General features: G+C 39.3%; 3 protein-coding genes across 5 annotated transcripts in view; 2 read left to right on the top strand and 1 right to left on the bottom strand.

The window, feature by feature from the left end:
* Positions 1-1,706: 1,706 nt before the first annotated feature.
* On the bottom strand, positions 1,707-9,116 carry ebag9 (estrogen receptor binding site associated antigen 9). The gene is made up of 7 exons (XM_085290871.1): positions 8,806-9,116; positions 8,389-8,483; positions 7,985-8,075; positions 7,704-7,859; positions 6,397-6,507; positions 5,927-6,018; positions 1,707-2,534 (listed from the first exon to the last, which is right to left on the bottom strand). Exons 2-7 carry the CDS (start codon positions 8,469-8,471, stop codon positions 2,417-2,419), a joined length of 651 nt encoding a protein of 216 aa, XP_085146997.1. The 5' UTR covers positions 8,472-8,483; positions 8,806-9,116; the 3' UTR covers positions 1,707-2,416.
* A 76-nt stretch (positions 9,117-9,192) lies between these two features.
* ttk (ttk protein kinase) lies at positions 9,193-21,451 on the top strand. 3 transcript variants are annotated; one of them, XM_085290863.1, is made up of 25 exons: positions 9,193-9,277; positions 10,356-10,443; positions 10,526-10,748; positions 10,832-10,938; positions 11,030-11,173; positions 11,329-11,440; positions 11,523-11,604; positions 11,718-11,833; positions 12,014-12,101; positions 12,358-12,466; positions 12,570-12,795; positions 15,924-16,030; positions 16,588-16,731; positions 16,852-17,021; positions 17,246-17,391; positions 17,651-17,777; positions 18,073-18,165; positions 18,279-18,436; positions 18,574-18,725; positions 18,845-18,969; positions 19,900-19,974; positions 20,071-20,247; positions 20,420-20,516; positions 20,601-20,686; positions 20,769-21,451. In XM_085290863.1, exons 2-25 carry the CDS (start codon positions 10,356-10,358, stop codon positions 20,835-20,837), a joined length of 3,021 nt encoding a protein of 1,006 aa, XP_085146989.1. In that variant the 5' UTR covers positions 9,193-9,277; the 3' UTR covers positions 20,838-21,451. The 3 variants fall into 3 exon arrangements, with proteins under 3 accessions (XP_085146989.1, XP_085146991.1, XP_085146988.1); XM_085290865.1 differs by lacking the exon at positions 9,193-9,277 and adding an exon at positions 9,643-9,779 and having other exon boundaries at positions 12,573-12,795; XM_085290862.1 differs by lacking the exon at positions 9,193-9,277 and adding an exon at positions 9,643-9,779.
* Positions 21,452-22,062: 611 nt separating this feature from the next.
* bckdhb (branched chain keto acid dehydrogenase E1 subunit beta) overlaps positions 22,063-27,183 on the top strand; it is a 75,688-nt gene continuing 70,567 nt past the window's right edge. Inside the window, exons 1-3 of the mRNA XM_085290861.1 lie at positions 22,063-22,358; positions 24,674-24,751; positions 24,945-25,013. Of these exons, the coding sequence (XP_085146987.1) occupies positions 22,181-22,358; positions 24,674-24,751; positions 24,945-25,013 (325 nt within the window). The 5' untranslated portion in view covers positions 22,063-22,180. The remainder of the gene's footprint in view (positions 22,359-24,673; positions 24,752-24,944; positions 25,014-27,183) is intronic.

The raw sequence follows: 27,183 nt of genomic DNA, 5'->3' as shown, positions 1-27,183 counted from the left end.
CCACTTCTTTATTTCAATAGCTGGGCCCATGTCCTCATTTTAGGTTTGACAGCGTTTTAGTAGGTAAAAATGAATGCTTTGACATGAATTGAGCTGCGGTTTGGGGAAGGCCTCGAAGGGGACTAGCAACGGCTCCCGGGCCTGGCAGATCTCCATGCACTAAATAGAAGTGAAGAAGTTAAAGAATTGAGAGCAAGGAGGGTGGGGCACGTAAACGAGAATGAACAGCTTGCAGAACTGGGGGAACCTATATAGATGACAACCAGAACGAGTGTTTGGAGGCGTGGTCCTGCTCCTGAAATTCCGATACATAATCTCCAACTAAGTGCAATCGTTAACACAATCTTTAAGTTTGTGTCACTCCATCAAGGTTTTGTCGCATTTTCTCCCCTTATTCACTTCTGTAGTTTGCAGCATTTTTCATGAGGCTGGTTTGCAGGTAGGAGATTAAAAAATAGAAAGTTCTAGGTCAATTTTATTTTAACATGATGATGTCAAGGGAAGAGTCTATACATATTTCTGTTTTGCGGGAATGTAATGGCAATTCCACCAATAGCTTGACAAATTTCAATAAAAACCAGAGTGAGATATTGGTAAGGTTCATCCTCTGGGGACCATCACTGATGGTAACATTTTACAGAGCTCTTTCCAATAGAGTTTTATTTCACTGTAGAAACAAGATGTTTGCCAAGTGGCCGACACCTAAAAAACACTCATAGACAGTGAAAAAGCCTGAACATAAAGGTTGTATTCATGAAAAATTATTACCTTTCCCACAATGGTTGCTGGAGTTATTTTACTATTTACATATCAGGCGTAGCCAGATTGTCTTCAGTCGAAGATATGAATCAAAATTTATTAAAAACCCGTGTAGGTCTAATACAGCAGAGATACAATTTGTCAACTCTGGACTCATTACTTTATATTAGTCCTATGTTGTGCTCAACCACTGCTATTTTTACCATTAAGCATGTGTGAAAACAGGATTTTAATGATTAATTTCTGAAAAAAAGAAATCACGACGTGCAAAATTTAAAAAGGAAAACATGACATGCAGCCTTTCTCAGTGAAAATAACGGGGAAAGGGCATTTCCAAAGAAAATAAATCCACACCTGCTTTTAATTTCATTCTTGAATCTATTCATGCTCTAATTATTTTCATATTCATTTTATCATTGAAATTTTAACAGAAAATTTGTCAGTAAATCATTGAATAATATTAACCCAGATATGTCTTCTTTGACTTGCTTTGCACCATTTATCACAAGTCATGGATGAACACATGCTGTATCTGCACTTGCCAATGTTTCCATGACAACACTGACTGGGAATTTCATTACAATGATGCATAACAAGATGCTCAGTCAGAAGCACTTACTTAAAATGATGTGCTAGGAAACGTTTATCCATCAGCCTATTATTTGCCAAGATTACTGTATGAGTGTCCATTGTGATGATGACCCATGTATTTTAAGTACTGGGTCTCTGCAGACAATTCATCAACTATTTAACAGCAGAGTAAGATTTCCTCCCCCAAGATAAAAGGGGAAAAAAAAGACGCATCGATCACTGGAAATTCTCCTTCAATATTAAGGGCTGACAAAAATGAGTGAATGGCAGAGAGATGCAGTGAGATTACCATGGGAACCCACAGCTAACATCTGCATTGGCTACGTTCTAGTCTACCATCATGTATCCACACGCACTTTGAAAATTTCCAGCCTTCATTTTAATGCAGATTTCCAGCAAAATAAGGGCCATACAGCACAGGGAGATAATGTGAAATATAAAAGCATCATTCATTTAAAAAAAAAAAAACAAAAGAAAAGAAACAGCGAACAGATCAGTTGTCAGACAAAGACATAAATATTTAAAAAAAAAAAAAAATCAAGCAAACCAAGGGATTTCACTGGTATTCAATGATGCATAAAATAAATTAGACGTCCTTGCCTTTTGAGGTTGTAAAAATTACAAAAAAAGAGAGAAATGTACTCCCTGTGTATGTTTCAACAGGTAGCACAAGTACCGGTTTATTTACAAATGTTCCTGGAAAATCCAAAATGGAAGATTTTCCAACAGATTTAATCATTATCTCAGAAAGCCACTTCTGACCTTTAACCTAAAATGATCTGGATGGTATTAACAAAATCTCCCTTAAATCTCCCTTAAAGACCAAAATGACCCTGCCACATGAAGAGTGAGAATACCCGCTGCCCTCAACATTGCCATGTTTTATGCCGCTGCAGATGGAAAACACACTAAAATGCTGCTGGTGGAAAAAAGGAGGAGGACAATCTGCTAACATGTGAGTAGTGTACAGTAAGAATCCTGGTAGGTTTGGTGACTTTAAAGACAGAGCTAGCATCTTTGCCCCTCCCCCACCCCCAATTGCTCAAAAGTGAGCCTCTTTAAAATGTTATGAGAGCTTGACGGCAATTTTCTGCTCCTTCTTCATCATTCTCTGGGCTTCTTTCTCCATCTTTTTCCTCTGCTGCTCCATGAAGCGCTTCTCTCTCTCAGCCATCTTCTGTTGTCTGTTTAAAAAACAAAAGCAAAACACAAAATTATAGTATAAAAAAAATAATAAAAATAATAGGTGACAGGAAGTGATGTCACACCAAAGCATGTCACCAAAAGCTAGGTCAGCTGAGAATGGGGGAAAACAAAACCCTGCTTTTTGTGCCACTGCTGACAAAGTATTATCAAACACTGCCATCTGGTGGCCATGAAATGAACATACACATTTAGAAAAGTGATGACTGCAAGAAGAAATATAATGGGCCCATTATTCTCGCTGTATTGATGTTGTGTGCAAACAGTGATGTCGCCACAGTTCGGTATCATTTTATACCAGCACTGAGGGTGCGAGTACCGGCTGGCGTATTCTACTCAATGATAGGTCATCACTCAGACAAATCTTCCACATCAGTGCAAGCATAGGAAGAGAAGTCAAAACCAGAAGCAAAGAAATAGTTTTTTTTGTTGTTTGGGGTTTCCCACAAAGTCATCTGTATCTGTATAATCTGTGAATACCTGAACATCTGTAGTGATCATCAAATAGCAGTACAAAAACAAAAAACTAACTAACAACAATAACCCCCTGCCCCTCCCAAAAGAACAAAACAAAAAAACCCAACATTGTACACTCGTGTTCTAACTACAAAGACGTGAGGTGCACAAACAACCGAAATGCCAAAGTGCAGCTTTCGGCAGCGGATGCGAGACCACTGTTGACGTGCAGTGCCGTTCACGAGGACAAGAGACGGCGAGCATAACGGGCTCACGAGACTTCTTTGAGTTGTGTGAGATAAAAACAAATGAAAAATTAAAATACTTTTATAGAGCTATGTTGTTGTTTGTTTTTTTAATCTGAACAAATAACACCATCTATTAGAGCAGGGGTGTCAAACTTATATGAGCTGTGGGCCACTGCTGGCACTGTCATCTCATTGGCAATCCACTTTAGTGTTCAAGTAGTACAAAAAACCCCAAACAAACAAGAAAACACCCAAAAATATTTCTGAAAATACAGTGGGTTTTTTTTTTTCCTTTTAATATATTGTATAACAAGACAAAATTGCAAACGTGAACGCAATTCTTTTTCCTCACTCTTAACTAACTGAAGCCATTCATTGAACTACCACATAATGGTACTCTGGTACTCTCTTTCTGGCTCATCTGCAACTAGAGCGAAAGCAGTTTGCTTTGGCAAAGAGAACAGGGTCATAAAATTTTTCATACAACAGAATACAGTTGCCTGAGTCTTAAATATTGCTAAAACTGAATTTCTAACATGGTGCTTAAGGCAGCAGATTATTTGAAAGGCTCCGCTAGTTTGCATCTCAGCCCTGCATAAGCCTTCACTTTAAAAATCCACTCTCAGGAGCAGTCCAAACGATAGACACTCAACCCTTTTAGTTTCTGTGCAGACACAGAATCTGCCCTGTTTTCCATGCTCACAGCTTCCATAAGTGCATCATAATCCTCCAGTCCTGTCACTCCAAGACGTGCGGTTTGTCAGCATTCCTCTGCCTGGCTAAGTGTCATGTGACATTGCTTCCCCCTCACATGCTGCTTTCTCCAGGGCTGTATCTATTTCTGGCAGGGATGCAGCATATTTGCATCAAAGCCTAGAGTAACCCAGGTTGCTAGGATATCGTGCTGGTGAAAGAGAGCGTCTTAAATGCTGCTTTGCATATCATCCAAATCCGCTAGCTTTTTTGGGGGGGTGACAGGAATCCTTTTATTAGTTTTCTCTGAGCATGATGACACACCTATTTGAGGACATGTAGGGGACATTTGCCAAGGCTTTTTCCACTAAGGTGATTTCTTTGCTAGCTAACGCTGCTTGTATTCAGCATTTTAGGATTTTAAGTCTGTTGCCTGCATGTCAGTAATCCTGTGTCAGACAGTAATTCCAGGCTTCAGGGAGCATCTGCCCTGACAGCACTCTGAATCCGACTAATTACATTCTGTGGGGAGAATTTAGCTGAAGTTTTAAATTGGTTTGTTTTCTGCAGCTGTTTAAAAATGTCTGCTTGATGAATGACAGATAATCACTTTCCGAGGTGTAAACATCCACCGGCAACCTCATTTCCCTTTCTCCCTCTCTTTGTCTGCCCAACAGAGGGGCAGGTCTGGGCTGCTACCATTCATGTGGTGACAACCACGGAATCAGGCCTCCGAACCCTGAGCAGTACCTCACCCCTCTGCAGCAGAAGGAAGTGGCCATCAGACACCTGATCAGACACAGTGGGTTTTTTTTTTTCCTTTTAATATATTGTATAACAAGACAAAATTGCAAACGTGAACGCAATTCTTTTTCCTCACTCTTAACTAACTGAAGCCATTCATTGAACTACCACATAATGGTACTCTGGTACTCTCTTTCTGGCCACACGCGTGAAAGGTCTTCTGCTATAATTTTATTCATATTTAACAAAATAAAAATGCAGGCATAAGTGTACACATTAGTTTTTGACTGCTAGCGAAAATTTTTCTCTTTACAAATAACTCTCTTACTGAACTAACATATGTTTGTACTCTCTGCCCATATTGCCTTCATATTAGATAATTTCCTGCTTATAAAATAACTTATTTTAACATTGCACTCAGCAACAAATAAATACTCCCCAACAAAAAAAGTAACTTCAAGGACCAAACTGTATTATATTTCTAAGTCAATATAAGGGCCGCAAACACCGGTGACGTGTGCCGCAAGTGGTCCCCAGGCCGCGAGTTTGAGACCCCTGTAATAGAGGATAAGCTAAAGGAAACTAGAGGAACTAAATATGAATTAACTGCTAATAACCAGCTATGTTAACAATCTATGTTTTTTACACCAAGATTAAGAAATTCTGTTGTAAGACTGGAAGCAAAGATTTCTTATTTTTCAGTTTAGACACCTCTGTCCTCACTGGTAGGAGGTGTGAGGAAGAGATGCAAGGGACCCATGTGTTTGCATAATAAAAGGTTTGATCACTCTCTTGTTTAACATAATTTCCCCCTAGTCTGCAAAAAATTACAATTAAAAATAAAATAAAAAATAAAAAAACAGCATTTCACAGGAGGCATCTACTTGGGGTCATTTAGATGACAGCTAAGAAATCCAACTATAACCTGGTGTGCATTAACACAAGGATTGTGAATAATAATCTTTTACAACTGTGTTGTGTTGTAAAAAATGTTTTTCTGTGTAAATACAGACAGATTGTTGTATGTGGCCATGAAACCTGTTGTTGTGCATTCCTCAGTCTTTACTGCAATCAAATCTGGGTTCAATGACAATGTGTTGGAATTGTATATTAACATGGTTAATAACATAAAAAACACTCCTTGTTCCTGTTGTTGTGTCATAACTGGTTAGTTAAGGTAGCAAACTGGTATTTGCTGTATATAGAAGCAGATGAACTCTTGACCCATTTACCTGAGCACCTCCTCTGCCTCCCAGGCAGCATCAGACTCATCCTCCCAGGCATTTGTGTCCTCCTGCCAGGTGTCCATTTCACCCAGTTCAGCCTGTGGAAATTGACAGTTTGCAGTCTTATATACAGAGATAACACTATGATAACATTTTAGTCGGGAGCCTTTGATGTCTAATACATCATAAACGTCAGTTCACACAAGAGTGTTGCAAACTGCATCAAAATTTACTGAATCAGTGGAATAAGAGAAGGGGATTGGTGCATTCTTTTGAAGGCTTACTGAGTCATTCTGACATTTGGGTTTTCTAAGATTCAAGTCCTGCAGCTTTAATAATTTTTTTCACAAGCCTATTTACTGATAAAACAAGTTTTGCTTTCCTTTGATGGCCAACAACTTCTCCTGCATAATTATACAATTATTAGCATACAGAGTGTAAAACATAAACAGTCTTCCAACAATAGTGTAACTTACTGAGGGGGGAATGAAAGTCATCATATCCTGAGAGGCTGCCAACCTGCTGGAGAAGCCTGCTGAGCCATCAGGCACCAGATAGTTCAAAGGTTCCCTTTTCTTCAACACAATCTTCAATATGAAAACCAGAAAAAAAGAAGAGGAGCTTAGAGTCAAAGTAAAAGGAGTTAATGTTGAATCGCTGCTCAACTATTAATAGGAAGGACAAGCTGAGAATGGGAGATTTTCAAGCAATCACACTGTTACACTACAAAAATTGTATGTCTAGAAATGACAAACCCAACATTTTAAAAGCACTTTACTTCTGCACTCAAACAACTTCTAATCAGTGGCTGCAGGAATTATCAGGCTATGTATCAAAAGAAGACATTTCAATCAAAAGCCATGGGTTTGGATCACAAGAAACATTTGATCGCATTCAAAGCATTAATAGCAAAACCTTTACTCTTTACTGTATCTGGATGCCTACAGAATATTTATGTCATGCTTCTTGGTTTAGACAGCAGTTAAGAATTTGCTAAAAATAAACAAATAGATTTGCTAAAAACAAACAAATAGAGTTATATATTAGATGCCATTTCTTGTTATTACAGGAAATCAAAGCTAAAGTTTTAATATTGCAATGGAATACATAATTGAAACTCTGCACTGCGTGTCTCTTGTTTTACATCTGCCCATTTCTAAACTGAGTAAAAAACAAAGACTAAGATCGACACTGTTTGTGCAAATTACTTCTAGATGCTACTCTTAAGTTTCTAATAGAATATACATTTTATTAACAGCCCCTCGTAAGTAGCCTGACACCAGCTACAGTTATAATATTATTCTTAGAATTTTCTGTGGCATGGATCCATTTAAAACAGTTGGAAAACAAATAGTAGCCTTTCCCTTTGAAGCGGCAACTTTTTTCCGCATCTTCATTGTATTTTGTATCATGTTTGCTTAAGTCAAACACAATAGTCACGGCTTCTTTTTTTTTTGCTATTACAGTTTTTCCTCATTTACAAAAATAACCGCTTTTCCATCTCTGACATTGTAATGACACCTACGACTCTTCAGTTAAAAAAAGCCAACCACATAAACAAACTATAAATTCCATGACATAGAGTGGCCCTATTACACTTCACCTTATTTTCTGTCATATTTACACTGGTATAATTGTGTATACTCAGCAAACATTGTCAAAGTTCACCACAATTAAGGAGCTGAGCCTCACAGGTGAAGTTTACTTAATAAAAGACAAATTTAAAGGGGTTATACACTTTCATAGACACGGCACAAACTGCTTTGACTTGTTGCAGACATACCTTCTGTGTTTTTCTGATGGTGGGAGCCATGTCTTTGAAGTAGTCCGGCTCTTCATCTACATCGTTGGGTGGAGGGGAGACATTGCCGTTGCCACCTTCAATCTTAATACTTGTAGGAGCCTCTTCATCCCAAGAGCTCCATTCCTCAATCTCTGGCTGTGCAGACAAAAATAAACTAATGAAAACACAATAGTGCCTGAAAGTTATTTGTTTATGAAAACAAGAAAATTGTGTCTCCTGTATGGCAGCCTCTTCTCAAAGCAGTTGCTGATGACTGCTGCAGTACATGCCTGTTTTGGTACAGATGATGAAAAATCCACTGTTGTTGGGAGAGTTATTTGATCACCACTGAGTTTGCGGCCCCTTCCAGTCCTGTGTTACACAATGAAATTAAACTCTCCATTATTATAAAAAGCAGAAACTGCACATTACAGAACACCACAATCAAATCTCTTTACTGTGCATTGTGACAACCTTGCATCCAGCACATGCACAAAAAAGGATCACTAGTTGTGGTGCTGATGCATGCAAAAATCGTGGTAAATGCTGTGAGTTGCTGTGAGTTTCATAAAGCTAGAACAATATTTTTTAAATCCATATCTCCTATTTTATTTTCAAAAATATCGTAGTAGTGTAAAGATAAAGGTCTCATACATGCTGTAATGGACAATGCATTTGTGCTTACCTGCATATTAACCTTTTAAAGAAAGAAAGAAAGCTGGCTAGGCATGTGCAGATCTTAAAAAGACGGAACTGAGAGATGGCCATGATGAAATTGAGCTGGTGGGAAAGAAAAGGAAAGATTTCTGCATCTGATTTTGCAAGTACGGACATGACTTGTATGCTCCACTTGCAGCAAAGCAGACGAATATTTACACAGGACTGCGCGAAAACAAAATCTGTAAGCGTTTATAAACGCTTAATCTCGAGAGCCGTGCCACGAGCACCTCACTGAAATACGAACCCGTATTTATTCACCATAGAATAAGACCGAGCTTAAGGCTAACGTTAACAATGCAAGTTCTTTACTCATGAAAACAACCGAGCTGTACCTACTAATAAAATATGCCTCTCTACAATCATAAAAAAGATACAAAATCACCTTATAAGATGCCAATAGACTGTATGAAAGGCAACTGCTTCCTTCTTGTGTGGCAGAAGAGACAAGTTCATTTATTTGCTAACCTCTGCTTGCTAGCTTAGCCCACAGGAAAACATATTTCTGAACCCTTTTAAACTATTCCTACGACGACACATTGGCGGTGACAGTTTAATTCACTGTTATGTCAAAACAATAGCGGTATCAGCTCCGCAACCCAGTTTTGTTTCATGACAAAAGTCCTAAATTTGTGTCGTCTCTCGTCTCTGTCCCATGGCTGCCATCTTTGAACTGGGAGGAGCAGAAACACAGGAAGCGTGATTGTGCTGTATTCAAGTGCTGTTGGAAAAAAAAGGGAGAGTATGTAATACAGGAGAGAATGGAGAAGACATGCACTGTATGGCTTTATGGCGAAGAACCTGCACTACAGATTTTATGCTGGCTTTGAGAGAGTTGATGGTCACATATAGAGAAGGTCAGTGTCTTTGTGGAGATACAGAAAGCATATACAGCATCATAGGGTGCCAAGAAAGGAACTGTGGTATTGCATGAGGAAGTCAAAAGTGGTAGACAAGTATTTGAGGGTGATACAGGACACGTATGAGGACAGCGAGATTACATCAGACATCGGCTCTGAGCCCCTTCTTGAAAAATATTTGCATATTTCAATTTATACACGTTCAAAATACAAACTAGAAGTATTTATAAAAATTACAACGCGCTGGTAAATATCTATAGATACTTCTCAAAAAACGTTTAGAGAGACACGCGTCTCCCTTATATTTATCCTTTATTATTGTCGTCTTGCTTGTTTGTAAACTGAACGCGTCGTGACGTCATCACAAAGACCCAATCAATACACAACGCCAACGGAAGCGGCATATTTGAAATCTGGCAGTTGAAGTCGAGCCTTTTTCCCTGTGTATTGTGCTGTAATTCCCGTCGCAAGAGACTTTTTTGTGGCAGGCCTAAACACGGTGAGATGGTTTTCGCTTTACTGCACTTTAACGTCATGTTTTTAAAAGTGTTCTAATGCGTGTTTAACTTCACTTGAGTGCGCGAGTCTTCGGCACAGTGGGGAGATTTGATGAGCAAGTTATCTTGAGCAAAATTGCTACATGCTACCTAGCCGGAAAATGAGCTAGCCCCGATTGTAAACACGAAGCTATCCAGGTTTATAAGGAAAGCATTTGTTCAGTAACTTGTCTTCAACTTGTTATCTAGGTTATTTCTTGCTGCTCACCAAGTCAGCATATAGTACCTTCTAGGTATTCCTCACCTTAGAATGAGAAATCACACAAAACTGGTAACTTAATGTTAATTAAATACTGAGAATTGTCTCAGTGTTGGTTACTCCTTTAACAACAGCTCTGGATTTCTTTTTAAATGTCTGCAGTCCTAGCTCCCCATTATTAATAACTGTTAATAAACGCGTCATATTAACATTAAATTGCATTTTCTGTGCTGGATTTTGTGTTCTTGTTATTCAAGCAAAATGCTTATATTCATTTGGGCTCATTTGTTATTTGTGTTGACTGAACTCATCATTTCAGATGGAGGAAGAGGAGCACACAGACAGAAAGCAGAAACTTGCCATGCTTTATCAAAAGCTTAACAAAATTAAAAAGTATCTCAATGAAGGTAACAAAGGATTAACAAGTAGTCATGTATGCCAGATGTCTACATTGCCGTGCATAACTGTGACACTTTGTGCTTGTTACAGATGACACAGACAATATTAACCAGGTCATTGGCTCAAACTCACCCGAATCATGTCTTTCATATTTGATGGACTTGGAGAAAAAAGGAGACCCTCACTTGGATAGTAATCACCTCACCAGGCTCATTGACTTTTATACCAGGGTGTTCTCCAATATGCCACTGGGAAAACACTGTCATAATGAGAGCTACGCAAGGATGTTGGTCAGATTTGCAGAGCTGAAAGCGTGAGTAGAAATGCTGTTCTTGGTTTAATTATATTTTCATCTGTGCATTCACTGGGTCATTTATTTATTTTTTTTTCTATTAGAATTCAAGATGTCAGTGAGGCAGAGCCTAACTTCAACGTGGCAAGGTCCCACAGCCAGAATTTTGCATTTGTCCACATTGCACATGCACAGTTTGAGATTTCTCAAGGTAGACATGTGATGTTTGTCCTTCAAAACATGTGCCAGTTCTCAAGAAATGCTATGTAGAATATTTAATTTAATCTCTAACACTTTACCAGGCAACGCAAAGAGAGGCATCTACATATTGCAGAATGCTGTTCAGGTGGGTGCCCAACCGAAAGAACAGCTGGAGGCTGCTTTGCGAAGAATTCAGAATGGAAAAGCACAACTATGGAGTTCAGAGGATAAGGAAAATTTACCAGGTGAGCATTCATGTTTATCTTGTGTCATTATATACATGTTGCTGTTTGACTTGACTGTCCAGCAGTAGAAAGTCACAATAGAGCTCAAATGTAATAATGCCCTTTTCCCAATCATGCTTTTCTCTTCTAAATATTTTGTGTTTTCTTTCTGTCAGTACCAAACAGTGATGCACAGGACTCTGTCAAAAAAGGCTCAGAGTTACAAAAAGTAAGCAGAACGTCAGATGGGACAGGTGACTTGCAGCTCTCAAGTATTTTTAGTTCGGGGTAAGAATAAAGTGGTTCTCAACCTCCCAGAAGGCTTTTTCTAAGGGGGAACATCTGACATTTTTTGTTCTCTGTCCTTCAGGAGGGACTCCCTTGGTGGAGCACCAGATGACCAACTACCAGGCTGGAGGACAGGATCTCAGCGCAAGAGAGCAGTTGGAATGGTCTGTGGGGTTTGTTTGTTTGTTTGTTTTTTCACTTGAAACTGTTCCGTGTTACCCATTACCAAAAGGTCTTTGAGGATCCCAAGTTCTGCTCTTACATTTTTGCTTTGTAGCCAGCAAGAGTTCCCATAGTACCTTTCTCTATCCCAGAAAAGGATGATGATGATGACTACAATAATAGCAGGGTCTCCAAAGGAAGCGATGCATCAATCCCCACAAGTTTGTCCAGGTATGTTTATGTTTATTTATTTTGGTTAAAATGTAGTGAATGTAGGCAGGGGGTGGGATGATCTGAGAAATACAATTGAAATATATGTAATTAAGTGAATTTACTTTGCGTGTAATGTCCTGCAGTGTCAATGAAACCTATATCAGGTTTGTTCATGCTTAATTTGTGTCACTGTCTTAGGCAAACATCTGGTTCAAATATGAACCCAATATTTGGGCTATCCTCCTCAAAGAACAGTGCTGTGGATCGGGATATAGTGTGTGTTCAAGTGAGTACAAATAAATGTATTTGTACCTCTCAAATTCCACACTTGGTGGCTTTAGTTTCTAATGATCTGTTGTGTGAAGAACCTTAGCTTGAGCCAAAGAAAGAAATGTTGAATCCTTTTGTGTGTGTGTGTGTGTGTGTGTGTGTGTGTGTGTGTGTGTGTGTGTGTGTGTGTGTGTGTGTGTGTGTGTGTGTGTGTGTGTGTGTGTGTGTGTGTGTGTGTGTGTGTGTGTGTGTGTGTGTGTGTGTGTTCTCAGCAACCAGCTCTTAGTCCAGAGAAATCCACCTGGGAGGACCAGGCAGCCATAGACTCAACCACAACTCTCCTTCACACATGTTACACAAAGAACGCCTCAAGAATGGAAGGTACTACATTACATATTTCCATGTGGAATCTTATTTTCTATAGTTGTGTGAATGAAAGACACTGTGTCCCCTTCTCTGTTTTCATGACTGTTTTCCTTTCTAGCAGATGTAACTTACAATTTCGATCAGGTCGTCAATTCCAACTCTCCCGAGTCATGTTGGGCATACCTGACTAACCTGGAGAAGAGAGGGAACCCTCACACAGACATCAACCTTCTGAATAAGCTCAAGGACTGTTACTCTAAAGTCTTCTTCAAGCTGCCAGTCAGACAATACAGCAAAAATGCCACCTACGCCAGAATACTAGTCCGATATGCAGAACTAAAAGGGTGAGTGCCCCATCATATCATTCACAATAATACCAATATAAATTGTTATAAAAGTGTTAAATCATGATATCAATGATTCGTTGGAGCCATGCGTTTATGTTTCTCAGTGGGCAAAACAATGAGACAAAGCCAAGCATGTCTCAGCCACATGCCAGCCTCCTAATTTAACAGCTTTCAACAAAGCACAGTACTCTGCTAAATTTCTGCTAAAGGTGGGAACAAGATTTTTAGATTTGAATCTTATTATGTGGCTCCTAAAGAGTTGCAAGGTTGTTATTTATTTTTTTTATGTTAAATTAAAAATTGTTAAGTTATACTTTTACTTGGAGTTACAAGGAATACACTACCTGGGCTGCTTTTGCACTTACATTTGACTTATCCTCTGGATATAATGCTGTCGTTATGGTTGCATTGGTACTGCTAGCACCTTGTGGCAATAAATTCACACTTTGAATTAGGTTATCACTGGAAAAACAAAGATGGAAAAGGCAATGCATTTTGTTTTAACTAATAAATCTTCTGCCTGCAAGCTGCAATCACTGATAAAACATAATATAATTTATATCTTTATTGCAAGTTTCCTTGAAATGTTGTGAAATGATCGGTAGTCACCTGAAATGGTTTTCCAACAGTCTTGAAGGAGTTCCCAGAGATGCTGAACATGTGTTGGCCCTTTTGCCTTCAGTCTGCGGTCCATTTCATCCCAAACCATCTTAATTGGTTTAGATCAGCTGGTCCTACCAAATGTAAACCAGATGGGATGGAATGTCGCTGCAGGATGCTGTGGTGGCCAAGTTGGTTCAGTGTGCCTTCATTTTGGAGTAAATCCCCAACAGTGTCACCAGCAAAGCACCCACACACCATCACACCACCTCCTCCGTACTTCACGATGGAAACCATGCATGTGGAGATGATCTGTTCACCTTTTCTGCGTCACCCAAAGGTGGAACCAAAGATCTTGAATTTGGATCTCAAATTTGGACTCACCAGACCAAGCACAGATTTCCACTAGTCTAATGTCCATTCCCTATGTTTCTTGGCCCAAACTAATCTCTTCTGCTTGTTGCTTTTCTTAGTAGCTGTTTGACCCTAAAGACCTGATTGAGTCTTGCCTGAACAGTAGGGCTGAACGATTATGGAAAATAATCTAATTGCGATTTTTTGCCCCAATATTGCGATTGCGATGCGATTATTTTTAAGGTCTTTGTCTTCTGTATCATTAAACAAAGACAAGCAATACATCATATAGTATGGCCAATACTATATTACATTAATTTTAAACTGTTCTTTCCTGGAAGACAGACCTCTGTTATGATAACATGAGGTGATGCATGAATTGATGACTGACATTTTTATTTAACTTCTTCAATCACAACAGTATATTTGAACATACACAATAGTTTATTTTTAGCTTACAAACATCTGAGCATAAAGTGCTGACAAGGAACCCTGGTGTAAACATTAAAATGAAAGTCAGTACAATGTGCAGATTGCAGAAATATACATAAACAAAATCAGTGGCTTTACCACACTCAGTTTTTCGACATCTGTGAACTACTAGACAGTCATTCAATTAAAAAATAATATTAAATAAATAAAACTAATAAATAAAAAATACACACATCTTACTGATCTCTGCAGTCAGTAACATTACACATAAAGTGCAAACATAATAGCAATTGTATAAACACACACACAAACACGCCTTTAAACTTTAAAGGCGTGAAATTGGACGGTCTAGCCTTCTGATTAGCGTCACCGCTGTCTCGGTGGAGTTTAATAAACTCGGCCGTCTGCTTCTTGCTATCTAAAATATAACCAGACACTGGCGTAAATTCTCGACTGTCTCATACTTCTGTTTAATAAGTTTTCTGTTTGACGTTTAGTCAGCTGTGTGAAAACCAAGGAGGAACCCACCCGGGGGATTAATAAAGTTTTATTTTATCTAATCTAATAACTTTAATCTCAGCCAAACCGATTTACTCACGAACAAACAAAACACTGAAAAAAGCCCAACAATAACATTTTTAGGTTGTCTAAGTGACTTATATATTACGTTTAACCCGAGCAGCGAAACTCCGCGGTGATCTGAAAATGATGTGCCGGGAGTTGTGCCGTTCTCGGCCGCATCAGTAATCCTCGAGCTCCCGGCTAGCTGTCGAGCTGGTGGGTAGCAGACGCCTCTGAAAACGTCGAAGCACTTTTGCAAATATGGGATATCTTGATAAACCGAGCAGATATTTGATGTTTACACAACTACTTTCTCGCCTGAAAATATGTTAAAAGTTTATTTTGTGACCCAGAAAGATTAGTATGAGTAATTTTAAAACTTAGTAGCGGCCGCCATTGTTGGAAACTGGAGTTTGGCTGGGCCGCGCTATGAATTCTGGGATATGGTAGTAATTTGGACAGCCTTATAATCGCAGCCTTTGCGGTTAGAAAATTGCACTTGATCATGTCGCGATATTATCGCAAATGCGATATATCGTTCAGCCCTACTGAACAGTTGACGTAGAAATGTGTCTAGTAGAACTCTATTTATCTGCTCTAATCTGTTGTGCTGTTAACTTGTGGTTTCTGAGGCTAGTGACTCGAATGACTTTATCCTCAGCAGCAGAGGTGAATCTTGGTCTTCCTTTCCTGGGGCGGTCCTTGTGTGAGCCAGTTTCATCATAGCGCTTGATAATTTTTGCGACTGTACTTGAGGACACAGTCAAAGTTTAAGCAATTTTCCAGACTGACTGACCTTCAGTTCTTAAAGTAATGATGGACTGTCATTTCTCTTTACTTAGCTGATTTGTCCTTGCCATAATATGAATTCTAACAGTTGTCAAATAGAGCTGTCAGCTGTGTACCGACCTGACTTCTGCACAGCACAACAGATGGTCCCAACCCCATTAAGAGGGAAAGAAATTACACAGTGAAACGCTGACAAGGCACAACTGTGAAGTGAAAACCATTTCAGGTGACTACATCATGAAACCCACTGACAGAAGACCAAGGTTTTGCAGTGCTGTCAACTGTCCACATAGCCTTTCAGTCCCACCAAAAAAAAGCATTGGCACAACCAAATGATAGCTATCAGTACTGCTCTTTAAGTGTATCATTGTTTCCTTTTTCTTCTGGAGGATCGAGGATCCAGATGAAGCACAGGACCACTTCATAGTTGCAAGATCCAACTGCAAAGCCTTTGCCTTTGTCCACATAGCACATGCCCAGTTTGAGGTCTCTCAAGGTATGTAATTTTCTGGAACCACATTCTCAAAACAAAAAGCTGAAAATAAGGAGCAACTCGTACAAATAAGGACATTGTTTTGCACAACTTCAAGACTCCTCCTTGAAGAATTTAAATTTAAAGGTGGCACCACTTTGGAAAAATAATAGGTAGTCCAGAGCGGCAATGTACTGCTGTAAAAGCAACTAATTAAGTCGGTGCTTTAGAAAAACAGTATTGCCATAACTGAAGCCAGTTGCTGTAGTGTAACTTTATTACAGAAAGATCATTGTAATCAGTAATCACAATGTCTTTAATAAATGTCTATCTCAGTGTAATCTGTTACAATAAGGTCCCATATACACCTGGAAGGAACATGATTTTTGTCTAGATCTGATCGATGGATCACTATGTCTGCATAGTTTATTCAAAATGCATGCCAAACATTTGCTAGCGAGTGAAAAGTTTTGTCTGTATTTTGTGTTGTTTAGCCATAAGAATGTCTACTAATCAATCAATCGTTCATTAAAACATAATTGAAGTGCCATTTATTTATGCCCCTACTATCCTCTTTTTAGGTAATGTCAACAAAGCAACTTCAATTCTGCACAAAGCCCACACTTTAAATGCGAAGCCAGCCGAGCTCCTGGACATGGCCATACATAACCTTAAAGCTGGAGAGAAACGGCTACTGCCCACCAGTGAGGAGGACCCTCCCACAGGTAGAGATCTAAGTCAGTTCATTGTATGGGTCAAAACTTGAACATGCTTTTAAATTTAAATTAAATTTAAATACATTGTTATTTTTTAAATGCATTATATATTTTCCAAATTTCTTTTAGATTTGCAAGCAAGTGCTCCCGTAATGTCTGCATGTGGTGGAATCCAGGAAGTACAGCTTCCTGCTCGGGTCCCTGTCAGACGTTCGGTAGAGCAGCCTAAACCTGCGAGCAGGGAGCCTTTATCGGAGTGGAAGATCCCAACTTCCATCAACCGGCATGTTTCTCCTGAGGTCTGATGGCCCTTTTTAAATCTACTGCTAAATTTTTAGATACACTAAAGTTTGTTTTTTTTCTACATGCAAGCTGGTGTTAGCTTATGTCTTCCCTGTGAAATATCCAAAGACTTGGTGGGTGTTTATTATCTTCACTTAGAACATGTATGTAAACATTTATTTTGATTATGTCTCAAAACCTTAAACGTTTTTTTTGTTGTTGTTTTTTTTCCCCTTATAAGGTTAAACAGACAACACCCCCTGAACCTAGACCCATTCCTCGTCTGGCAGAATCTTTCCTTACACCATCCCTCCAACTTCCATCCAAAGCTAACTCACAAACAGTCTGCGAAACGCCTAACAGCAATAGATATCCAGCTGCTAACAGGTAATACTCTGACTTGGGTATTTGTGAAATCTCTCTTTAAATATGCAGCATAAGCAAAAGTGTTTTTTCATATCTGTAATTCTGCTCTTTAGTTTCCATTGGGAACGGTATTTAAATATATGCTTTATTGTAGGGTGCTAAAAAGTTGCGCTAAAAGTCAATTCTACTTCAAATCAATAAGCTAATACTTTTGTATTCTAGAATATTTCTATTGAAATAAAATGTCACACTCTGCATGCCTGTATTTGTCCCCTCTCAGCTTCATTACTCCTGTTGTAAAGAGAGGCCCTGAAGTGTCTTCCTCTGCAGCAGCGGCACACAGAGCTGGGCCTGCTCAGCAGCCATGCACACCTCTAAATCAAACGTTGTGTGCCCAGACACCACAGGTATATGTTCATGCCCTCCTTTTGGTTTTGTCTTATACATTAAAAAAAACCAACAACATACTGTGGAGTTTTTTGTTGCTGTTTTGTTTTGTTTGTTTTTAATTAAAGATTTTAGATGTGTGTGGGGAAAAGCACTTGATAGTATAAACATTTTTTTTCCCAGCTTGACTGAACAGTAAACAGTTACTTGAATGCCAAGTAGACAGAGTTCAGTCAGTTGGAAATATCAGCAGTAATTTAAATACTACTCTCAACTTTAATGGGAAACTGTATCTTTGTTTGGATCTCATTTTAGGCTTCCCTCAGTGCGTTGTCCAATGAATCCATTACGATTAAGGGGAAGCAGTTCTTCATTCTGAAGATGATTGGACGCGGGGGATCGAGTAAGGTAACAACAGTGTTAAGGAGTTCCCATAATGCCAAAAACATTTCACCACAGTCTGACAGTCCAGTCGGCCTCTAATCTTGTATTTTAAACAACTGCTTGTTTTCCCCCTCCAGGTTTACCAGGTGCTCGATCATAAAAAGCAGCTGTATGCAGTGAAATATGTGAACCTCGAGGAGGCCGACGCCCAGACTATAGAGAGTTACAAAAATGAAATTGAACATCTGAACCACCTGCAGCAGTACAGCGACCAGATTATAAAGCTCTATGACTAGTGAGTGCACAGCCTATCCAGAAATTATTTTTTAAATTAGGCAGCCTTTTTTCTATTGTTTACCTGAAGTATACATCTCTGCCTCAATAAATGTCCTGATGGTTGTGTTTTTTGTGGGTTGTGTTTGTTTCTTTCAGTGAAATAACCAACAGCTACATCTACATGTTGATGGAGTGTGGAAACTTGGATCTGAACACTTGGTTGCGAAAGCGCAAAACTGTGAACCCTCTAGAGAGGAAGTTCTACTGGAAGAACATGCTGGAGGCCGTCCACACCATCCACAAACACGGTTCATTTCTCTTGTGCCTCCCACTATCAGTTGACTACCACTTTCAGTGTTGTTCAAATGTCATAAATGTCATAGTAACTGATGGTCACTTCTAACCACTGCATGTGTGTTCTGTATAGGAATTATCCACAGCGACTTGAAACCAGCTAACTTCGTCATAGTGAATGCTTCGCTGAAACTGATCGATTTTGGCATCGCAAACAGAATCCAACCAGATGTAACGAGCATCATGAAGGATTCACAAGTAAGTCATACTAATTAATACACTGAACCTCTCGTGTGTCATGTCAGCTTGGGTCCCAAGCAATCAAACTACAAAGGAATGAAATTGCTGGAAAACAATCTGGTGGACTCTAGAGGGGTGATGATATCTGTGCTAGACTGTCCAGTATAGCCTGATAGTCAGACATTTTCTGGTTAGCATGGTCAATGTCTGCATACTTCCAGTCCCAGGCTACAAATGGTATCTGTTCCAGAGTCTTTCAGATAAGATAGATGGAGGGCCACGGTCATTTCTTCCAATAGACCAGCAGATGTTTTGACATCGCAGGAAAAAGCACATTGAATTAATAACACAGATGTATTAATGAGTGCATTCCACTAAGGTGCGGCCCAGATGCTTGTCGGCCTGTGATCATGGCCTACTGGGAAAGTTACAGCAACAGAGCCATTGTTAAAGAAATTTATTTCACCTGTGTGGGTTTTTTTTTTTTTTTTTTTTTTTTTTGAGGATTTTTTTCTTCTTCTTCTTTTGCTTTAATAAATCAAAATCTCTGCAGGGGTGGTGTCCTAAGTATATTGTAGCATCTTTGAAACGACCTGCTGAAGTTCAAAAAACAGAATGGTCTTTAAAGGAAAGAGAGAGAGAATATCTAGTGAGCGGCTTTTCACTGGGTAAAAATGCTAATCAGAGGAAGGCTGAAGCAGAGCTAAAACGGCAACTCTTCAGACACTGGATGAAGTCAGGGATTGCACCAAGATACAGAAGAATGATTTTGAACTTCAAACCATGCAAAGCAACTCTAAATGAGCATACTGTGAGGGACAACAGAAAATGACAGTTTTCTAATTTAAGTTCTGTTAAATAAGTTGAAGCTGCAGCTCAGCTTAAGGATGTCAATCAGTTGGGAAAAATGGCTTAACATGTGTAACACGTAATCATTTGTCAACACAGGTAGGAACTCTGAACTATATGCCCCCTGAAGCCATCAAAGACACGTCATCCCAGACAGGAAAAGCACGCTCAAAGGTGTGTTACTTTCGTTTTTACTGATTTGACAGAGTCACTAACCAAACCGAGAATGCAACAGTAGGTAAGACACCTTCTGCTAATTTTGTTCAACAGATCAGCCCCAAAGGTGATGTGTGGTCCCTCGGATGTATTCTGTACTGTATGACTTACGGGAAGACTCCGTTCCAAAGCATCACCAACCAGATCAGCAAGCTGCACGCCATCATCGATCCCTCCCATAAAATAGAGTTTCCTGACATCTCGGAGAAGGATTTGCTCGATGTGTTGAAGGTGAAACGATGCCATAGATGGGACTTCTGTGTTACAGTTTTACACACATTAAAATGAGAATCTGTCCAATCAATTGTTGATGAGTCTTTATTAGAAGTGTTACTGAGGTCATGTAAAATAAAAATATTCAGCTTTTGTTTTGTTTGTTTTTTGGTTTTTTTCCTTTTACCAGAGATGCTTGGTACGAAACCCCAGAGAGAGAATTGCCATTGCAGAACTGCTGGAGCATCCGTATCTGCAGCTCAAACCACAAGCATCACCTGAACACGGTACATGTACATCAATCAGTAACAAGTTTGTGTACTAAGAAGATGCCAGGTTAACGTTAGAAATTCACCTGTACTCTGTTCCAGAATATCCTTCTAACAACGATCTTAAGAAGATCCTGACAGACCTCGCAGCCCTCCAGTCTCCAAACAGCATCATTCGAGCTGCTAATGTAAGAATAACTTCCCAAAATTTCTTCTCAGACTTCTTAAACAAGTTTCTGAAGCGCTAACTTTGCTCTCTCATCGTCACAGAATTTGGCAAGAATGTGCAGCAGTGGCAGGAAGCTGGATGTTGCAGAGTGTGCAAAGTCATCATCTTAACTGCCCTGGAAAATGTGTTGTGGCTGATTTGGTTCTTTTAAACCACTCATAACCACTAAAGTTTCCCTTTTTTGTGAGATAAACAAAGCAATATCTTTGTTTTTCTTGAAACAAAATAGCACATTGTTTCATTTTTACTCATTAGTAAATATAAGCACAAGCCATTTAGCCATCATTAAAACTACTTGTTTAGTATTGTGTTGTTTAAATCACCAAAAGAACCCCCCAAAAGCTCTGACCTGTAGTCAGAGATGCCAGACATTTGGCAGTGGCTCATTTGGATCCTGTCGGTTGCAGGATGGACTTTCAGTCCCATGGGAATTGACTGGCTTGTTTCAGTGCATCCTGTGAATGCTGTTTCAGATTCTGAGGAGATCAGGAAAAAACTTTGTGTCTGTGTGTTTTTGAACCCTTCCTGAGCAGTTTCAGGGAGTGCTGTTGCCATTACAGGATGTGCTTGGTCTGCAACAGAATTTATGTGGGTAGTACCTTTCAGAAATCCACACGAATGGTAGAATCTCTAAGTGTTACTCACTTAAGTTTGTTTTAATGTTTTGGCTTATCAGTTTGTGCAGTATAGTATAATACAATAAACATACTATATTGTACCATAAGAGTTTGTGCTTTGTTTTTTTCCATTGACATGTAGAAACTTTTTTTCTTGAACCTGAAGCTTCTTCCTGTGAGGGCAGTAATACTATCGAGTTGTAATACAAATGCTTTACACACAAATGTAGAAATTTTCATATACTATTGTAAAAAATACTTATACATTTGTACCGTGAGTTGATAAATAAAATAATATATGAAATACATATGAATATATATAAATGAATTACATCACAGGGAACTGTACGGAAGAGGATTAGGGCCACTGGGGAAAAAAGATCTGAGAAAAAAGTAAGAATTAAATTCTGAGATCAAAGTCAGAATTCTGACTTTTTTCTCAGAATTCAGGAAAAGAAGAAAAAAAAAAAGACGTGCCCACTTTTTTTTTTCCCCAGTGGCCCTAATCCTCTTCCGTAGAACTGAAACTGCGTCTAGTGAACGATTTTAGACACCTGTACGTACTGCGCACACCACCCTCCCTTTTGACCAATCACGGCCTCACTCGCTGAGGCTGAGGCAGGAAGAAAAGAGCTCTCACTCCGCCACCATTCCCAGAAATCACAAAGAGTGGGGTCTCTCCTACTCTCAGCGTCGTTTACTGAAGCTTTTGGGAAAGTCCCGGAAGTTGATCGGGAGCGAAACAATTCCCTCCGCTAGAATTGGGAGCGTGCTCTAATAGACGATCTTTAGTCGTAGGTTCATCTTGCCCTCCCTGTTCACTTATAACAACAGTGATGGCGGCTGCTGCTCGGCTCTTCCTTCGAGGTGCAAACTCGAAACTTTCCATCGCTCCCGGCTCCCTGGGGACCACGCTGCTAAAACTGTCGCCGAACTGCAGCTCCCGCACAAAAACACAACGAAGGCATGCGGCACACTTTACCTTTCAGCCTGACCCCGTCCCGTCTCAGTACGGTGAGTGTTTGGCTAACCGGCTAACATGGGGGAGCGGGTCGTGTTGATACCGCTGGAATGTCCTCAGTTCAACCGAGAAATGAGCTGTCACCGTGAATTACACCGTGTATGGTTAAAGGGCGTGAAACAGCTGCACGTGGGGTCTTCTGTTTACTTGTTAAGTCAGAGCAAAAACATTTCTGGCACAACTTCACCTACTTCCAAGGTGCATGGAGAGAATGAAAGAATTCACAATGCAGGAACTCCGGCAACACTTAAGGGAAGACTTTAAGTCTTGTGGCCTTCATCAGGGTCTTGTGACATACTGTCATGTTGTTCATCTTCCCGTAAGTGTTGCTGGAGTTCCACCTTCATCGTCCTTTTGTGAAGCTGTTGTGAAGCTGTCCTCATCATGGAAAGGATCCTACAGTATTATCCTCAACTCTTGACGGCAAGGCTCACCAGTGTGTTGTTGGTGGTGTTTTTTTAAATTATTATTATTATTATTATTATTATTATTATCATTATTTTATTCTAGAATAAACCAAAATGGGGATTTGGACATTTTATGTTTAACCTCCTAAGACCCGAACTCTTCCACAACATACATTTTAATTTCTCTTTGATATTTGGGCATATTGGGGCCCGATGAATGTAAAAACAAAGAATTACCAGATTTTCTTTTTTTTTTTACCTTATTTTTGTTTTTAAGGAAAATAAGAGCCACGTATGAGGATATTCGTTTAAATTTTTTGATAGAACAGTAGCAGTATAATGTCCTCGTAAGTGGATATCAGGCCCTTGTAGAGCAAAATTGAGTATTTTGGTCTAAATAACCCAAAATGTGATGTCCACATATGTGGACGCCAGGTCCAAGGAGGTTAATGCAGTGTCTTTGTTTAGGCCCCCCAAAGGATGCTCTGTTTCACTTACATGAAAAGCTCGTGCATCTTGTGGGTTCATAGCCACAGCGTTCATACGACTTCTTGTAAATGGGTCCAGTCTTTTTACCTGGTTAATGAATGCTGAAATAACAAAGCAATAGCACACACCATTGCAGAAAACAGCCCTCGACTTACTTGTTGCCAGACAAGTGAAAGATTTCTGGTTTGATGCTGGGAGGAGACACTGTCTCTTGGCTCAGGAAGGGCACCTGGTGTAAAACTGAGAAAATAAAACATTCAAAGCTACCTGCTGCTACTAAGGAAGTAACTAAAAATGTATTTAATTTTTCCTTGTAGTGTGATCTAGTCCCAGGCTCTAAGCTGATTGCTTATTCTATAATATACTTTTACTTGATCCAGAATCACAACATGGTACTGAAAATTGTAGGTGGGAATCACCTGACACCCCACAATACAATATTATCACAATACTTTAATCCAAATTTTTAACATTTTGCAATAAGCTGAGTATTTCAAAACATAAAGTTCAATTTCAAATTGTTTCAACTGCAAATTATGTACTCAAAGTTAAACTTTTTCAATATCTGTCTTATCCAATAAAATAATGTTATCAGATTTTAGTTATTTTGTTTTTTGTTGTTGGAAAAAAAAAGATGGTGTCAGTCTACTATCAGTCTGCAATTCAGTGAAGTCAAGTTGCCAACTCTTGAACATGTTTTTAAAAATACAGCAATTAACTGCTATAAATCCTCATAAATCACATATCTGTTGTTGTCTGTATGGACAGAAAGTCACATTTCACTACTCCATTTGTGCTCATCAGCCTTCCTGTTCTGTAGGAATATAACCAGAATACAACCAGCTGGTAGCCAGTTGGCTCAGGTCCTATCGAGTTGTGCTCATTGATAAATATTCATCCAGATTGATGGCAACATGGTGGCAATCTGTATGCGTTTATAAATTAAACAGCAGTTATTTGCAAACCTTCGACAACCTGTCTGAGAATGATTGCAGAAAGGTTGCCTTCTTTCAAGCGAGTTGAGCCCTCTTTTTTGTTGTGCTTTAATTTATTTATTAAAATATCCATATTTGGCATGCCTGCGTCAATACAATATCGCAATGTTGTAATATAAAATATACAATAAATTGCAAAAATATATTGTAATCAAATATTGTAAAACCATGCTGTATCATTTTTTCTTTGCTTTTTTTCCTTTCCTGCCCTTGTTGAAAACATGCTATTCTTTTGTGTTCTTTAATTTGTAACACAGTGTGTACTCCATTGAAAACAGGAAATCAAATCACAGTTGATGTGTTTTTCCTGCAGTACCTGTTCAGTTGAGGCCTAGTTGTGTAAAACCATTAAGACATACGTATTTTTTTATGTGTGAAGTTCTTCATTTTTTTTTAAATTAAGTGTTTCACCTTAAGGTCCTACCCAGAAGATGAACTTGTTCCAGTCCATTACGAGTGCCTTGGACAACACTCTGGCCAGCGATCCTACCGCAGGTAAAAGGCACGCAGACACACTCTGTAAACCTCCAGGCTGCCTAACAATCATGAAAGTATGAATCAAGCTGTCCAAGTTATTGAAATCTAAAACATTCAAAGTGGCTTAATCTAAGGAGTTTTCAGTATTTTTCACTCTTGCGTACTTGAGCACTAACGGTGCTGACTGTATTGTACTCTTGTTTCTCTGCAGTCATCTTTGGGGAAGATGTCGCCTTCGGTGGAGTGTTCCGATGCACAGTGGGGCTGAGGGACAAATATGGTAAGATGCTGCTTTCTATTTTAACGCTGACCTTAAAACAAACGAGGTTTACCTGATTTCAGCGATGCGTACCAATGCACGGCATCACAAAAAAATCATAAAAATTTTTCCCTCCTAATTTAAGTTGTTCTTGGTTGGTATATTGGTGGTAAGGAACATAATTTTGAGCTGTCTTAAGTCAGCCTTTTTCCTCATTGACGTTTGCTTGTTTTGGCTCATGGAAGGTGAAGTTCAGGCAGCTGAACAATGGGTGCTCTGTCAGCATTGTGAAGTATTGGGTAACCATTCTGTTTCCCTCTGTTTCTTTTCCATTGTTTAAAGGTTTTTCACCTTGACTATTACAATTACGAGCATCATGGAAAATAATCTCAAAAAGAGCCCCGTTGTAGTCTTGGAAATAGTGCAAAGTCCGCTAAATCTTACACTGTGACCAAAGACTGACTTGTCTTTAGGTTCTTCAAATGCACGGTAGACATTAAGAATCCCTCTCAAAAGTGACACCTGAATAGTTGAAAGGAAAAAAAATGTTAGTAACCTGTTGTCGGTGTGATTTTTTTTTTTTTGCCACTAGATGGCAGCAAAACACTGCTGAGAATCTCACCACCCACTGCTCTGGGAAGGGCCAGGTACTGCCTAGCCTTCACCCAGAGGACCAGCATGAGCTACTGGCACACGTGTCAGTCGTTGTAGGGGAAGCCTTACAATGAGCTGATATAGTATGAAGCTCACTGTTATAAGTTTTGTTTTTGGGGCTCATTATTTTCTCTGAAGTTTTCTGATATTCTTAAATAGCACACTCAGAATCCTGCAGGTCGTTCAGACAGATCCTGGTGAAGAGGATCTGGCCTGTATGCAGTCTCAGTGACAGCCGGAGAAGCACAGGTGTAATGTATAATGCAGTCAGTGGACAAGATATACTGAAACTTTTGGCACTGAAATGCAGAGCTCCACAGACATAAATACTGTTTTGTGACATCCACTATTATATTTGTTTAAGCAGTTAAAAAATCGTTTTTATCACAACTATTGAATTCATTAACAGTATATTGTTAAAGTTTTGAAAATTGTAATTTTAATCTTGCCTGATCATTGAGATCCAAATCTTTAAAGAGTGTAATGCTGCAGCTGCTGCTCTACAGCTCTGACAGTCAACATTTTAACTTGTAATAGTCAGAAAATATCGGGTGTCAATAATAATGTTAATGATGCCTCTGTTCCATTTCTAATCAAGTGTCCATATAACCTGTGACAGACTGCCAGGCAATGTGAGGACTGGGTTTTTTCTGTTTTTGTTTCCACACTTGTTGTCTGTTCAGCTTTAATCCTGCAACCTCTCTGGTAACAGTGTACTCACACTGGACTTTTGTCATGACCTGACTCCTCACTTTGAATAGGATCGGCTCACCTTTATATTGGACAGACTATGAGCTGTGGCTTTTATATCAGCTCAGCGTATTAGGGACCTGATAGGGACCTTATTGATGTCATAGAAAGCCAAGAGTAGGAAACAAAAATACTAAAATAGAGCATTTACAGCAGAGCTAAGCCTAAGCTTCCAGCAGTCAAGGGTTGCTTGCACAGATGCTGACCTCTTGATTTGAAATTTTGGCCATATTTACAAACACCACTGCAACATAATATACAGTATGTGACGGAAAATGAGCAATAGCTTAATAAGTCTGCTATAATACCCATAATTCATAGATGCCTTGTGGCACATTGCTGTCTAAAACGAGGGTCAGAACAGGTCCGTTCATTGAGATCAATCTGATTCACAAGAATTTACATCAGTAACTGTCTCAAAGTACTGTATTAAAGAGACAGCCAGGTTCCTCTGGTTCTGCCGGAGGTCTCTTCCTTGAAAAAGAAGAGACCTCCGGCGGAACCACTCTTAGGGACGGTGAGTATAACCTTGATGCATCCCATTGATGTTATTACAGCTCATTAGGGTTAATTAATGCTGAATTGTGGGAAAACTGAGATAGGGAGCCCCCTGCAGACTGTGTTGAATGACAAATCGAATTTGAGCCTGCAGAGTCTAAGTTCTGTGACTAATTCGTGGTTAAAATGAGGCAATGTCTGCCTGGTCTTAAACTGAAGAAGCTGCTGAGCTTGTTTTTTGTTTTGTTTTGTTTTTTATTCTTGTGCTTTTCAGGCTGTGGTCAAGTTT

Source organism: Mchenga conophoros, linkage group LG11 (assembly GCF_057382185.1).
Source record: "Mchenga conophoros isolate Kocher_MC1m ecotype Shallow Benthic linkage group LG11, M_conophoros_male_GT1.1, whole genome shotgun sequence".
NCBI lineage: Eukaryota > Metazoa > Chordata > Actinopteri > Cichliformes > Cichlidae > Mchenga > Mchenga conophoros.
Note: the sequence above shows the minus strand (reverse complement) of the source record. Positions and strands in the feature narration are given on the sequence as shown.